This window comes from Penicillium chrysogenum, assembly GCF_028827035.1.
Source record: "Penicillium chrysogenum strain IBT 35668 chromosome Unknown utg000002l_segment0_segment0, whole genome shotgun sequence".
In the NCBI taxonomy this organism is placed as follows: domain Eukaryota; kingdom Fungi; phylum Ascomycota; class Eurotiomycetes; order Eurotiales; family Aspergillaceae; genus Penicillium; species Penicillium chrysogenum.
The window spans coordinates 6,810,151-6,825,566 of record NW_026622750.1 but is presented as its reverse complement, the minus strand read 5'-3'; the positions used below and the strand labels follow the sequence as shown (position 1 = coordinate 6,825,566).

Below are 15,416 nucleotides of genomic sequence, written 5' to 3'. Positions count from 1 at the left end.
TAAATTATAAAATAGCCCATGATTAACACTGGGCAAAACAAAAGACAAATCGTAGCCGCAACAAGTAGGGGAATATGATTCGGAAATCCAAATGTGACTCAAAAATGAACTGCGGCAGTGACCAAAACAAGCCACTTGACAAACACAAACAACTTTTACCACTCGAGAGGCTCGTTCTTCACATCACCACGGTTGGTCTTGGGGACAGGAGCGGCCTCGACCATAGTTGCGCCACGGCGGTCACGGCGAAGGTAGGCACTGCCATCCAACCAGGGAGTATCAAGGGTACGCTTGGACTCGAAACTGCGGATCTTAGACTCCATCTGGAGAGTAAGACCAATATCATCCAGGCCGTTGATAAGGCAGTGCTTGCGGAAAGCTTCGACCTCAAAGCTAGTGATCTTGTTACCCTGAGCATCCTTGATCTCCTGGTTGACAAGGTCAACCTCGACCTCACGGCCGGCGCGGGCCTCATCGGCAATCTTCTGCAGAGCAACCTCATCAGAGACAACGACGGGCAGCATGCCGTTCTTGAAGGTGTTGTTGAAGAAGATGTCGGCGAAGGAGGGGGCGATGATACACTTGATGCCGAAGTCGAGCAGAGCCCAGGGGGCGTGCTCGCGGGAGCTACCGCATCCGAAGTTGGGGCCAGTAACAACCAGGATCTTGGAGTCGCGGTAAATGCCCTGGTTCAGGACGAAATCGGGGTTCTCCTTGTCGTCGGTGTAACGGAGCTCATAGAACAGAGCGGTACCGAGACCGGTGCGCTTGATGGTCTTAAGGAATTGCTTAGGGATGATAGCATCGGTGTCGACGTTGGCGCGTTCCAAAGGCGCGGCGATACCCTTCAGGGTGGTGAAGGTGGGAAGACCAGTACTCTTGCCACCGCCGCTAGCAGGGGCCGAAGAGTTAGTGTGGGGCTCGTTGTCGGCGGGGCGGTCCAGGACGCGGTCGAGTTCATCCTCGGTCTCGGGGGATTCGAACACGGGCTGGACGTCGATCTTAGGCGAGGCTTTGCCGAGGACGGGGCTGGCGACGACGTGCTCACGAACATCAGCGAGCTTGCCGACAATGGCAGCAGTGGCAGCCATGGCGGGTGACATGAGGTGTGTACGACCCTGGGCACCCTGGCGACCCTCGAAGTTGCGGTTGGAGGTACTAGCGCAGCGCTCCTTGGGAGACAGGATATCCGGGTTCATACCCAGGCACATAGAGCAGCCAGCCTCACGCCATTCGAAACCGGCATCAGTGAAGACCTTGTCGAGACCCTCGGACTCAGCCTGCTCCTTGACGAGACCCGATCCAGGGACGATCATAGCACGCTTGATGTTGGAGGCAACCTTGCGGCCGTTGACCACCTTGGCCGCGGCACGCAAATCCTCGATACGGGCGTTGGTGCAAGATCCAATGAAGACCTTGTCAACCACAACATCCTTCATGGGTGTACCAGACACAAGACCCATATACTCGAGAGCCCGCTTGCAAGAGGCCTTGCGGTTCTCATCCTCGAAGTCATCGGGGCTGGGGACAACGCCAGTGATCGGGACCACGTCCTGGGGAGAGGTACCCCATGAGATGGTGGGAATGATATCCTTGCCATCAATAAAGACCTCGCTATCGTACTTGGCCCCAGCGTCAGACTTCAGGCTGGACCAGTAGCTGGTGGCCTTGTTCCACTCTGCGCTGCCGTACTTGGGAGCCAGAGGACGACCCTTGAGGTATTCGAAGGTGATCTCGTCGGGCGCAATCATACCGGCACGCGCACCACCCTCAATAGACATGTTGCACATTGACATACGGGCCTCCATGCTCATTCCACGGATGACAGATCCGCAGAACTCAATAACAGCACCATTACCACCAGCGGTACCGATAACACCGATGATGTGGAGAACGACGTCCTTACTAGTGACGCCAGCAGGGAGCTCGCCATCAACCTGGATGCGCATGTTCTTGCTGCGGCGGGTAATGAGTGTCTGGGTTGCGAGCACGTGCTCAACTTCACTGGTTCCAATACCGAACGCGAGGGCACCGAAAGCGCCGTGTGTGGAAGTGTGGCTGTCACCGCAGACGACAGTCGTGCCGGGAAGAGTGAAACCCTGCTCCGGGCCGATAATGTGGACAATACCCTGACGCTTGTCCCCCATACCGAAATAGGTGAGCCCAAAGTCCTTCACGTTCTCCTCCAGGGTTGTGCATTGGAGACGCGAATCATTCTCCTTGATGAAGTCGGCGGCATTTTTGAAGTTTTTTCGTGAAGAGGTGGGAATGTTCTATCGAAGAAAACCGGCTTCAATTAGTCAGAGCTTCCAATAAACACGGGATTGAACATACGTGATCAACTGTAGCCAGGGTGCAGTCCGGCCGGCGGACCTGGCGGCTGGCATTTTTGAGGCCCTCGAAGGCTTGGGGAGATGTAACCTCATGAACAAGGTGTCGGTCAATGTAGATCAAGCAAGTGCCATCTTCTTGCTCATTGACGATGTGGTCCTGGAAGACCTTGTCATACAAGGTCTTGGGTCCTGACTCGGCGGAAGGCATGGTGGGGGGATAGAAAAGATTAAGAGCAGCGGTGAATAGAGGATATGAGGGTACAATGTTCGAGGATGATGAGAAAGGGGAGGTAATAGGCGGGAGCCCCAATGAAGAGCAATATAGTATATAGTAAAATACCGAGAACCTGGGGAACTGGAATTGGAATGACTGTTATATTTTTCTGCTCTGAAGCATCCGCGATGTCGCTGGAGAGCTTCTTGAGGGGCAATGCCGATTTCGGCCGGTCAGCGGCGAATGGTAGCAATTTTATTGGTCGAAGTGGCAACACAAGGGACGACCGATATCGGTCGGCGCTGGTTGATCCAAAAAGGGGGAACGCGGCTAACCTCGCTTGGCGGCGGACACTCGTAGACCCGCTCCGGACCAGGTAATTAAAATGCGCTGATTGGCTGTTACTTCCAAGGTTCCGCCTCCGATCGGCCCGCCATTTTTTGACTCAACGCTTATACGCTTAGCACTGCGAACACGGCATGATGGCATAGTGGATATGGTGATCTGGGGAAACCATCAAGTATACCCCTGATGTTATATTGGAAAGGAGATGTATACATTGACCGCTGCCAATCATTCCACAATACAACCCCCGGGGGTATCAGACGCTTTCACATGTTCTTCGCAAAGAACTGCCATATTTTGAACTTGTTTCATGGTCTAATTTAATCTACCGAAAGTCAGATACCCAACGCCAATGCCCGTGTCTCCTGAAGCAAAATTTCATAAAGTGTCGGAAGAATCCACGGAACCTCGTCGGCTACCGAGGCAAAGAGCCCAGATCAACCACGATCCTCTTTCCTGACACTGAACCTCTCCGCAACGTCTCGAGCGCCGCATTTATACCCTCTAACCCACCTTCTGCATGGACAATCTCTGGCAATGTAAGATTCGTCGATTGCAGAAGATCTTCCAACCAGCATACCATTGCTTCACCCACCGCAGGAGCAGTATGGAAGAGCTTAATGGGCACAGTGTGATATTGTACCCCCGGGTTCCTCTGTTTAGGAAGCCCGGTTAATCCAAGAAGATGAGCATGGCCATCGGGATTAAGAGCCTTTTCAAGCTGTGTTGCTGTGTCTCTTCCGACTATATCGATGGCATATCGCAGCTTGCCTCCGGTGACACCGCGAATAATTTCCACCGCACGATCAGGATCATGTCGATCGACTAGCAGATCTGCACCGGACTGCACAAGCTTAGCGCCATGCCGTGCTGCATCCGCTACGCAAATCACGCGTAACCTGGCGAGTTTGGCCAGTTGAAGAGTTATCAGACCCGTAGTTGTCGAGGCTGTAATAAGGATGTCAGTGGTCGGATCGTAGTACTGGAGACATTGGGTATCTTACCTCCCCAGATAGCAACCCAGTCTCCACGTTGTGGCTTTTCTGAGTCCAATAATGACGCGAAGCATTCTTCATGGATGTCGGTGGGTATATCAGTTCGGTCAAGTCTTTTGATGATATTGGGCAAATTAGGACCGGGGGCTTGTGAGATGAGGGAGAAGTCTAGGCCAAATGAGACGCCCAAAGCCAGCACAGCGGCAACGAATGCGACTCCAACAGAAGCCGAAGCATGGATAGATGTTGAAGAAGGAATTCGGGCAGCATTGAAGTCGTTAGCAATGGCGTATTCTTGGAATGCTGCTTTCCTAATATCCCGGTAATCCGTTGATGGAACCAGCACGACGTCGCCTACACGAAGACGTGATGGCCCTTTGGGGACGTGTAGTACAAGGCCAGCCAGATCACGCCCGTTGATCCATGGCAGGCTGGGGATACCAAAGTTGAATGCCCTAATCGATTCATCGGTTAGTTGTTGACTATAGTTCGGGGGTGCTGGTGTCCAGCTGTAGAATAGCAATACTTACGGTCCCTTCCAGTCGATAGGATTGAGGCCGACTGCGAGGACCTGCGAATCAAGAATTAGCACCTCGTGTTATACAAGATCCAGTCGGCGGGGACACGTCATACCTTGACAAGGATCTCTCCCTCGTGCAAAACAGAAGGAATAGCATGGTCATCTACTAATGCGTACTGTTCTCGGGCCCCCTTGAGAAGCAAGACTCTCTGCCTTGACTTCTCAGACCGTGGTGACGGGGGTTCACTCTCAGACATTGACTCATTAGAGTAATCTGAGATAGACTCCGAAAACAGGTTCTGGTGGAAGGTAGTCGGGGTCTTCTGCAACTTTTCGAGTTGGAGGCAAGTAGAGGTAGTCGACATGATGCTTGAAGGTAGTAATGGCATGACTTGAAGCTGGATCACAGAGAAACGCCAATCCAACTAGGCTCTATCTATATTGCCCTTGGTACCAGTCTATATGATCTCTCGGACGAGAAGATAAAGCCAAAGCACGCCTCATTTTAGGGCGCGGGGCAGTGATACCAATCCCTCCCATGATCACGTACCTAGGGCTGGAGCACCTCCACACAACGCTTGGCTCTGGGGCTTCCTAGCAAGATCAATGGGATAATTTCGTCTCACATTTGCGCAATAAGAGCGTTTCCGTACTTCCGAGGCCTGCTCATAGTCATTATCCATTGCTCATCGCGGGGCATGAATGGCGTGATAAACTGAAAGACCGAGGGTCGATCAACGCTCTTATATTTGTCGAAAGATAGAGAGGGCTATGAGGATTAGGATGATTCAAGGAAAGTGATATAAGTCTGATTAGCTATATGTACCGAATATTCCAATAGAAAACCGAATATTTTCTGCTCTCTTGAAGTCCGAAATTGAAATTTGACTCCCAGAATCCCAAATTCTCAAGTTCGCCTCCAAACTGATGTGATCCCGGGTTGAGATGACGAAACTGCTTAGGATTTTCACTACTCCCTGAATCACGAATGTCTGGAAGTTGTGACCTGCCAGTTCTTCACGAGAAAAGAGTGCATTTGATTTCAAAATACTAAGTACAAGGGGGAAAGAGAAAAAGGGGAAAGGATCGACACTACAAGATCCTTTTGTGCGTCGAGACCTCTAGTCGGGGACTTCAGGCAGAAATCTCTGTCGACCCTCGTCCCGGACTCTAGTCTGTCACATGCCTGGAAACAAACATCATCACGTGACCGCAAGAACCTCCAGATCGTCACATAACCCCCGGCTAAAACTGCATTCAGCCTCTGAATGCTGGCTTGTCGTCATCAGGATGTTCATCGAGGATGATATCTCTTTTTGAAGCATCAATCCAGTCTTGTAAACGCATTGGGGGACCTGGTTTGGAAGGATATTGATCATGGAACTCTTGAACCTTTTGCGGTGCATGCTTGAAGTTCCCAGCGGGATACCATTGTAGATCAAGATCATGTCCTAACCACTGCACTCGATACTGCAGTTTTCGGTAATACGTTCTTGTATCCAGCAATTTGTCAACTTCCCATTCATCTTCTTCATTGATCTTGATTGGCGGAGGGGGATCAACATGTTGTCCCGTTAAGGGCTCAGTAGTCGCTGCTCTTCGTAGCTTGCTAGCATGGAAAACTGGGTGTACTTGGATCGAATCCGGTAGATCAAGTTCGTAAGAATTGCCGATCTTATTGATAATCTTGTACGGACCACTCGCTAAGTGGGCGAGTTTCCGACCAGGCTGGGCAAGCTGCCAGTCTTTCGTTGTCACGAAAACGTGGTCGCCAACACCGAAATCTTCCTCTCTCCGATGTCGATTCGCCTGCCGGATCTGTAACTGCTGTGACTTCGCAATCTGTTCCTTTGTCTGAGTCCAGATCTCTTGTAGATTTGAAAGCATCTGCACGGCGTCCTGCTCATTTGGTGTCACGGTTTCCTGATCTTTCCAGTCGAAAGACATAGCCGGTTCATATCCTCTCTCGATGAAGAATGGGGACTTCTTCGTGGTATCTTGGGGAAGGATAGAAGCTGCGAAATCTACCATGGGTAGTATTTCTGACCAATTATCCTGGTTCTGCTCAACGTAGGGTCGTAATCTCTGGGCCATGTACTGATTCGCAATCTCACTCTGACCATCGGTCTGGGGATGGTATGCAGTTGATAACTTCCTCTTGATTCCAAGGATTCGACAGAACTCAGTCCAGAACTCGGAAACGAACTGTCCTCCACGGTCAGAGACGATAGTCTCTGGGATGCCGGTGGTTCGTATCACGTTGTCGATAAACAACCGAGCCATCTGCTTCGCATTCGTATCTTTGTAGCAGGGAATAGAAATTGGTCTCTTACTAAAGCGGTCAACTACCACAAAGACAGTGTCGTACCCGTGTCGGTCCCTCGGGAATGAGCGGAAATCCATAGAAATGTGTTGCCAAGGCCTTTCTGGGATAGGGAGGGGGTGCAGCAGTCCAGGAACTCGATCCCTCCATGCTTTAGTTCGTTTGCAGACCAAGCAGTTATCCACATATCGTTTGATATCTGCTATCCACCCGGGCCAATGATATCTTGTAGAAATAAGCTTCTTCAGCTTTTCTATACCAGGATGTGAAGTCATCGGTTGTCGGTGCACCTCATCTAGCAATCTAGCACGTAGATCATCTTCATCCGGAACTTCCAGGCGTTCTTCGTAGAGGAGGAGTCCATCTCGGAGGGTCCATTTCGGGTTGTTTCCTTCTACCGCAATCCGACGGAATTCGTCGAGCTCCGAACTCTCGCGGTTTGCCTGTTTCACCCTATCAACAACTTCTTGCGCGTCCTCTGGTTGGATTGGGTTTAGATCCAGTGGATAAACGCCCTTCTCCAAACAGTCCGCTGGTAAGAGCGTCAACTGCCTACCATTATCGACACAAGGTGACTCCTTTCTCGATAACACGTCTGCGACGATGTTTTTCTTCCCCGGTCGGTATTTGATCAAGAAATGGAATTGCGAGAGGAACTCGCTCCACCTCGCTTGTCGTTGGTTCATTTGTCGGGTGGTCATGAAATATTCTAGAGATTGATGGTCCGTGAGAATCTCGAAACGATCTTGTCGTGCGAGACCTTCGAGCTCTGGTCTCCATTCCTGCAATGCACGGATGATAGCAAGGAGTTCCTTATCCCGCACTTCATAGTTCAACTCTGCAGCTTGCATAGTTTTTGAATAGAAAGCCACCGGATGCCAGAAATCGTCATCTTCATAGTACTGAGACAATACTGCTCCTAACACACCGTCTGAAGCATCAGTTTCCACTCTTGTTTTTCGTGTTGGGTCGTAATGACGGAGTATCGGTGCGGTGACCAGCTTCTCCTTCAGGAGCGTGAAGGCTGCTTCACAATGGGCAGACCATTCGTACGGGACGCCCTGTCGAGTCAGATGATGCAGAGGCTTCGAAATCAAACTATATCCCTGGATGAATCGTCGATAGAAGTTGCAGAATCCGAGGAAGGATTGCACGCCTTTCACTGTCGATGGGGTCTTCCATGACTGGATCACCCGGATCTTCTCAGGATCAACCGCGATACCATCTGTACTCACGATAAACCCAAGGAACTTGGTCTTCGTGACAGCAAATTCACACTTTGAGAGAGCAACTTGCAAACCAGCCTTCTGCAGTCGGGAGAGCACTTCTCTCACCTGTCTGTGATGTTCTTCAAGAGTCTCACTGTAGATAAGGATGTCATCTACAAAGGCAACTACGTATTCATCCATGCATTCTCGTAAGATGTTATTCATGAACCGCTGAAACGTAGCCGGTCCGTTAGTCAACCCGAATGGTGTCACCTTATACTTGAAGGATCCGTACCGTGTCCTGAAGGTCGTCAAGTCCTCCGCTCCTGGGGTTAAACGAATCCGGTGGAAACCCTGTCTGATATCAAGCTTGGTAAAGTACTTCGCTTTGCTAGTTCGTTGAAGCACTTCGTCGATCAGAGGGAGTGGGTAACAGTCTTTTTGGTAATTGCATTCAACTTTCGGAAGTCCACACAGAATCGGAGTCCACCACCAGGCTTCTTTGCCATCAAGATTGGAGATGCGTAAGGGGACGCGCTTGGCACAATGAAGCCCTTATCCAGATTCTCAACAATGTACTGTTTCGCCGCCTTCAGCTCGTCAAGAGACAGCTTATAAAGGGGACAGTAACCCGGTTGTGCTTCAGCTTCAAGAACAATATCGTGATCCACACCGGGTCTGTATGGGGGCAATTCATCCGACTTCTTCTTTGAAAACACTTCGGCTAGGTCGTGATACTCTAGCGGCAATGTCCTCTTGATCTCTTGAAGTTCAGGATCCTCCTCGACAGACGACTTTACAGTAAGAATTCGGTCTATCTCACAGAGTGAGGTAGCAAAGATCTCGATTCCTTCTGTAGGGTCTCTCTTTTTCCGTGCTTCCCATCTATCGAATCCGACTCTTCCAATTGCACTGATATCGATTGCAGGAAGGGGAGGTTTGTCTTCTTTCTCATTGGAGAGTGGAACATTTGGTATCTCATCCTTGATGTTCCGTACCATCTTTCTCTGCTCTTGTATCTGCCAGTGTCCGTACTGGCGCTCACGGGCGTGAAGATAGATATCCTTCTTCGGTTTCTGTACTTCCGTAGTTGTCTCCATCAACTCGAAGAGACGATCTCTCCGGTCTGCGTCCTTCTGGTGAATGTCGTCTTGCGGAGATCTCTGTAGGATAGTCTTCGGGGTTGGGACAGAGATCTTACTCGCCACTTCATCGAAGAGAGTCCTTTCATCTGGCCAAATCATCCGGTGTCGTCGACAGTCGAGAAGGACATCATGCTCGGCAAACCACATCCGCCCGAGGATGATATCGTATTTTCCCAAGTCTGCAATCAACATAGGGATCTGTCGTTGAATCCTTCCATCGATACAAATCGTAAGGAAAGCCACATGTCGTATAGGTTCTGCTAGTTTACCGTTGAAACCTCGCACTGGGCATTCACGGTCTAGTCTTTCTACCCTGAGTCCGAAACGCTTGCCCAATATTATAACCATTGACGAATTGATAAAAACGTAACCATCTGCTCCAGTGTCACCGAGTGCTGAAATAGAAAATGAGCGTCCATTGTGCATTAGCTGTGTATTGAAAACTAAGCTATCTCTGGGACCGCCAATCAACTTCTGTAAATCTAGCGAAAACAGTGACACCTTCCGTCCGCCTAGGAGGGAGACTTCGCCTAGGCAGGAACTTTTCCCGAATCGGTATCAGCTTCAAGCTCCACGATCTCGTCCACACGGGGAGGGTTCATAGTGGGAGTAGTCGTCGCGACAGCGAGGGTCGGTTTCTTCTTCGGACAATCACGGGTCATATGTCCATGTTCCTTGCAGTTAAAGCATCGTCCTTCTCTCATCAAGGTCTCTCTTTCGGAGGCAGACAGACTCGGAGTGTACTCGCGCTTCACGCGGGGAGTGCTTGACTGGTTCGCGGCGGATGCACCTCCGGCACCGGCAGCGGGGATCGTAGATCGGGTACGTGAGGAGGTCTTTGCTTCCTGCTGGAGACTGATCTCGTGCGCCATGCTCTGACAGCTCTGCGTGAATGCATCGAATGAGACAGTATCTTGGTTGACTGCCCACATGACTTGACTCTGAAGTAGGTACGGGAGTTTCGAATACAGATCACGCTTGCGGTTTTCGGCAACAACGACAGCTTCTTCGGCGAGCTGCATGAACTCCGCAAGGAAATCAGTGAAACTATCCTTCGGTTTCATCTTGAGCTTATGGTATGCGGTGTAAGCTTCTGCACGTCGGTTTGGGTTCGCGAAGACAGTCTTCAGGTGAAGGATAATATCCTCAGCGTCTGCGTACGGGATGCTAGCATCGGAGCTCATCCGGGGAGCAATGTGTAGCTGAGCTTTACCTTCGCAACGACTCTGGACATAGAGCTTGCGGTGAACAGGCAAAGGGTAATGGTCAGCGTTTGCCTCGAGTTTCTGGCGAATCACAGTTTCCCAAGTCTCAAATCGGACTTCCTTTCCGTCGTTCAGCATGGGTGCATCAGGCATTTTGGTGGACTTCCGAGCGGTAGCGGCCTCCACAATCGGTGCGCCGGTACTATGCTGATTCTGACCTTGGAGATTCAGGAGACGGAAGGCAAGTTCACCACGTTCGCGGATAGCGATGTCTCTATGGGCGATGGCCTCGTCTCGCTCGATGCGGAGTGCTTCCATAGCATTGTCAGGTTCAGTTCTCTCTGCTCTCAGTACAATGATCTCATCTTCGAGTTCCTGGACCAGATTTCGCAGTCTCTGGTGATCACGAGCAAGCTCAACAAATCTTTCACTTCTCGGTGTCTGGCGCAACCGTGCGCTGATCGGTTCTTCTTCTTCATCACGTTCACCAGTATCAACTGGTCTCTGCGGATCGGGGGTCGGGGTATGCGGTTCATGAGCAGCGACAGTTTCTTGCTCAGTCTCTTCATCAGGCACGGGGACAGGCTGTCTGTCCCGATTCGTGGGTGGGTTTCGTCTCGGACCGACCATCTTGATTGGTCGGTGGTTCTCGGTACGGGTCCGGGATCAACGTGGGTCAAGGTCTTGGCTGTACGGTGCCAAGGAACGAAAGTGGGGATGTGACGGGGCCGAAACCAATCAAATTGATGGTTTGTACAGCCGTACTGTCATAAAGAAATTGAGATGGTACTTAGTATTATGTGACCTGCCAGTTCTTCACGAGAAAAGAGTGCATTTGATTTCAAAATACTAAGTACAAGGGGGAAAGAGAAAAAGGGGAAAGGATCGACACTACAAGATCCTTTTGTGCGTCGAGACCTCTAGTCGGGGACTTCAGGCAGAAATCTCTGTCGACCCTCGTCCCGGACTCTAGTCTGTCACATGCCTGGAAACAAACATCATCACGTGACCGCAAGAACCTCCAGATCGTCACAGAAGTGACGATAATCGAAAATATGGACTAATTTGTTCTCCTTGAATTATTAACCGACTGGAATTGTTCAATACTACTGGTCCGGAAATATATATCGGATTTGCTATAGCGACTGTAAAACAAAGCACATCTTTTATAGTATAAATGCTTAGTACAACTTGAGCTCCTAATATCATTGGAACACAAGAGTATTCCGAGTCTACTCCACATATATTGTATAGAATACAATTCTGGGGTTCCTAGTGTGTCTCCATGTTCCCATCCATCCGATTCCTCAGAACCCCCTTGAGAATTCACAATCCACTTGGTTATATATTCATTGACGAGCCTCTTTCTCAGTAGATCTGAGCATTTTAACAGTTTTTCAATTCGGAGTATTTGCCTATAGGATCTGTGCCGCCTCCTGAAAGTTCCGTGCGAGCACGTAATTCCACCACAGAACGACAACATTAAGTGAGTGTCAAGGCTAGATCCCTTTGAAGCTAGACAGAAGGTCTGGAATACCACAAACCAATAAATTCTTTCCGATATTACCGTCGTGGACAAATCTTTCGAGGCAGTACGGAGTACAGCCGACCACTTTTGATATGGAGTATAGATCTCGCGCAGACGCTCTGGTTATAAAACACCCCAATGCCAGTCAAAAATGACTCGACTCCCCAATAACCCACTCCGACTTATTATGACAAACCCTGAAAAAGACGTTGCGCCAAGTGACGTGGTGACCAGTGCGGATTCCTTCAATTCGCCGCTTGGTGGGCCACGTAAAGGTGAGCTTGCAATACCTATTCTTGTTCAAAGTCGACGGAGCTGACTGTTACCCTGGAAGTCAAATGGTACCGTTCGACGTTTTACAATGCCCTTATTCTCGGCATTTGCAACTTTCTTGCCCCCGGAATTTGGGGCGCCATGAACTCTTTGGGTGGAGGAGGCGAAGAGGAACCCTATCTCGTCAACGCAGCGAACGCCTTGACCTTCGGGCTTATGGTAGTGTCTTGCTTCTTTGGTAGTGTTATCGTGCGATTTATCGGCATCAAATGGACACTTATCGTGGGAACAATGGGATACGCACCTTACGCAGCAGGGCTATATACAAACAATCGATTTGATCAAGAATGGCTGGTTATCCTGGGCGCGGCACTTTGCGGCATGTCAGCAGGCATCTTTTGGATGGCAGAGGCAGCAATCGCACTTTCATATCCCGAGCCATACAACCAAGGACGCTTCTTGGGGTTCTGGCTCAGCTTCCGAGTTGGAGGACAAATACTCGGTGGTGTCATCAGTCTCGGCGTCAATGCTCATCGATCGACCTCGGGCTCTATTTCATACACTGTGTACCTGATTTTTATTGCGCTACAAGCACTTGGCCCTTTCGCTGGTCTGCTTTTGAACAATCCATCTCAGGTACAGCGAAAAGACGGGATCCCTGTTCAACTTCAGGTGGCGAATAGCATCGGATACGAGATGAAGAGTATGTCGAAGCTTTGGATCAGTCGCAAATTCCTGTACATCATTCCATTTATTTGCCAGGCTGTTTATACAGAGGCTGTGATGTTTTCGTACGAGGGGTTGTGGTTCTCAGTACGGGCCAGAGCTCTCGGGTCATTCCTTTCCGGTGTGATTGCTTTGATCATCGGCAACCTTCTAGGAGCCTTCCTTGACACCAAGCGGATATCACTGAAAAAGAGAAGTCGATACGCATTTTTGTTAGTCGTCGGCTGGCAAGGCATGTGCTGGATCTGGGCTTCAGTGTTGACAACGGAGTTCAACAAGACAAACCCGATATATGACTGGACTGACCCAGGTTTTGGAAGAGCCTTCGTCCTCTTCCTGTTCTGGGTTGCTGGCTTCCAGCTCAACTATATGTATCTGTAAGTTGGTCTTCGCTGGGTGACGGCTCGGTTGGGATTATGCTGATTGACCAGGTTTTTCTTGGTGGGCAACCTTGCGGATGATCAAGAAGAGGTCGTCCGGATTGCGGGCTTGTTGCGTGGGACTGAATCCGCCGCCCAGTGTGTCAGCGTACGTACACCTCTCGACTCGCTTCTGTATAGCATGAATACTAACGGGGTATCTCCAGTATGGCCTAAGTAGCGTGAACATCATGGCCGCGGTGGGTAGTATATACCTCAACTTCGGCCTGTGGGCTATCGCGATATTCCCTGCCTGGCTCATTGTTAAAGAGGTGGGAGAAGCTTTTGGGGATAAAAAGATCGCTAGAGAGACTCCTGGTTTGCGTGGGACCTTGGATCAGGAGTGAATGGATAGAGGAAGCGACTACCTAGGTAAATGTTGGCGCAAATCTCTGAGAGAATTGGTCCGGCGCAAGGATATTTAATTTAAATCTGGGGTAGACCCCCTTGTCTGTGTTGAAAATGGTATACGTTGAAAAGGTTATGACTCTATGATTGGCTTGTGCCCAGGATTCTCGCAGACCAGAAGACTTTTAAAGCTATGCGATGAAACCGAATTCCCTATTATCATGGTGGAACACGAGCAATGCGAGACGATGCCGTACGAACAAACCGATCATTCCGCAGACAGTTTGCACTGCAACCATGTGCCACGCCAGTTGGTCTTCTCGCATCGGACCCATCCACACCAGCCAAAGATTCAAAATAGTGAGATTACTTGATTCAGTAATTCGACCATTTTCGTCTTGGGTGATCCGCACCAGTCCCAAAGTGTGTAATAGGCGCAGTGCGGTATCAATCAAAGGTGACGGGGGGGCTCGTCCACTCCGTGACAGAAGCGTCCAGCAACCCAGTGGAAGCACTGAACTTTGGCAGTCGATGGCGAGGACAAGGAATGAGTTTGAAGAGCTGCGGGGTCGAGTACAGAAAATTGAAAATCTGCGGAATGAACAGTAGCAGCAGCGTTTTGCTGAAATGCCCAAGGATACCAACCACGGCGAACACCATACCTGCGAAATAGCAGTACGTATCACCCACGAACACCTTCGACGGATACCAGTTATGGAACAGAAGGGCTGCTGATACACCAATGAATGGAAGCAGAAAGTATATCGACAACAAGTGCGAGTCGGTGGCAGGGTGCGGGTATGGTGTCATAGGTGCAAGGTACATTGCATCATTGAATAGCAATTGAATCGCAATCACCAGTGACTGAGCGACCTCGATACCGTTAATACCTGCCAACATGTTGATCGCGTTTGGACAGAAGATTGACACCGCTGCCATGTACATGTAGTACAGCCATCCAAGATCAACAATGTCACCTAGGTAGGGTTGCAGCGGCACCGGCACGACAACTTGGGTGACGCCAAAGTCAACAAAGTACACAATGAGCATCGGAATTGCGGAGAAAGCAGGTATCAGGACTTTGTGCCTCCAGCGAATGTCGAACAGGTCATCACCGATCCCGAGAATCACGACTGATTGCAAAGACAAGAGACCAGAAAGGTAAGAAGCAAGCTATCCAATTGTATGTTAGTTTGAGGCCAGCATCAGCAAATGTAAAATCAGAACCCACCTTTCCGTGCGGAAATCGATGAAGGAATCGGCCGTTCTCAATATGTTGCGATTCAATCACGACGTCACGGTTTCCGCCGCCGGATGTGGCTGCGACAATATCCTTGTAGAAGGCGAACGGAATAAACATGATGAGCGACATCAGATATACAACAGCGCAGACAGCGCCCATGGTTTCAGGTCTAGACCCCAAATATTAGTACATGCTGTGATCACAAGTTCAAGAGCCGTATACATACATCTCGGGGCGGCTAGGCTTTGCCATATCTTTTCCCTTAAGTCCTGCTTTAATAAATGCAGGCCCCAGCCACCGAACCAGGCTAAAAGCCACCGCAAACACTATGCCACACAGTGCAATTGAAGCCACTAAAGGCGCTCCATCACCTTGGAACGTGGCGTTGAGTATCGCTAAACCGGCCCCCACGAGGGCCAGTAGACGCCAAGTCTCCTTACGGGAGAGGGTGTTTGAGGTATGCATGGCGGACATGCGACCCAGGTGGCAGGAACGATGTCCCTTTGTTGCAGAGAGAAATTCACAAGGAACCGACCTATGCAACAAGAGGAAAAGTCCACGTCGGCGACGCGCAATCTGTCTTCATTCTCC

The 15,416-nt window shown here is 50.1% G+C and overlaps 5 protein-coding genes across 5 annotated transcripts; 2 read left to right on the top strand and 3 right to left on the bottom strand.

The window, feature by feature from the left end:
* Nucleotides 1-155: 155 nt before the first annotated feature.
* luA (3-isopropylmalate dehydratase LEU1) lies at nt 156-2,541 on the bottom strand (the record flags this gene model as incomplete). Its single annotated transcript, XM_056711571.1, has 2 exons — nt 156-2,273; nt 2,335-2,541. The coding sequence occupies 2 exons, from the start codon at nt 2,539-2,541 to the stop codon at nt 156-158; spliced, it is 2,325 nt and encodes a 774-aa protein (XP_056569992.1).
* A 194-nt stretch (nt 2,542-2,735) lies between these two features.
* N7489_005818 (uncharacterized protein) lies at nt 2,736-2,927 on the top strand (the record flags this gene model as incomplete). Its single annotated transcript, XM_056711570.1, has 1 exon — nt 2,736-2,927. The coding sequence occupies one exon, from the start codon at nt 2,736-2,738 to the stop codon at nt 2,925-2,927; it is 192 nt and encodes a 63-aa protein (XP_056569991.1).
* A 380-nt stretch (nt 2,928-3,307) lies between these two features.
* N7489_005817 (zinc-binding alcohol dehydrogenase family protein) lies at nt 3,308-4,772 on the bottom strand (the record flags this gene model as incomplete). The annotated part of the gene is made up of 4 exons (XM_056711569.1): nt 3,308-3,840; nt 3,897-4,342; nt 4,418-4,458; nt 4,521-4,772. The coding sequence occupies 4 exons, from the start codon at nt 4,770-4,772 to the stop codon at nt 3,308-3,310; spliced, it is 1,272 nt and encodes a 423-aa protein (XP_056569990.1).
* A 7,195-nt stretch (nt 4,773-11,967) lies between these two features.
* Nucleotides 11,968-13,581, top strand: N7489_005816 (DUF895 domain membrane protein; the record flags this gene model as incomplete). The annotated part of the gene is made up of 4 exons (XM_056711568.1): nt 11,968-12,091; nt 12,151-13,192; nt 13,247-13,343; nt 13,402-13,581. 4 exons carry the CDS (start codon nt 11,968-11,970, stop codon nt 13,579-13,581), a joined length of 1,443 nt encoding a protein of 480 aa, XP_056569989.1.
* Nucleotides 13,582-13,773: 192 nt separating this feature from the next.
* On the bottom strand, nt 13,774-15,290 carry N7489_005815 (UDP-N-acetylglucosamine--dolichyl-phosphate N-acetylglucosaminephosphotransferase; the record flags this gene model as incomplete). Its single annotated transcript, XM_056711567.1, is given in 4 exon segments — nt 13,774-14,143; nt 14,160-14,755; nt 14,814-14,994; nt 15,052-15,290. 4 exon segments carry the CDS (start codon nt 15,288-15,290, stop codon nt 13,774-13,776), a joined length of 1,386 nt encoding a protein of 461 aa, XP_056569988.1.
* Nucleotides 15,291-15,416: the final 126 nt, after the last annotated feature.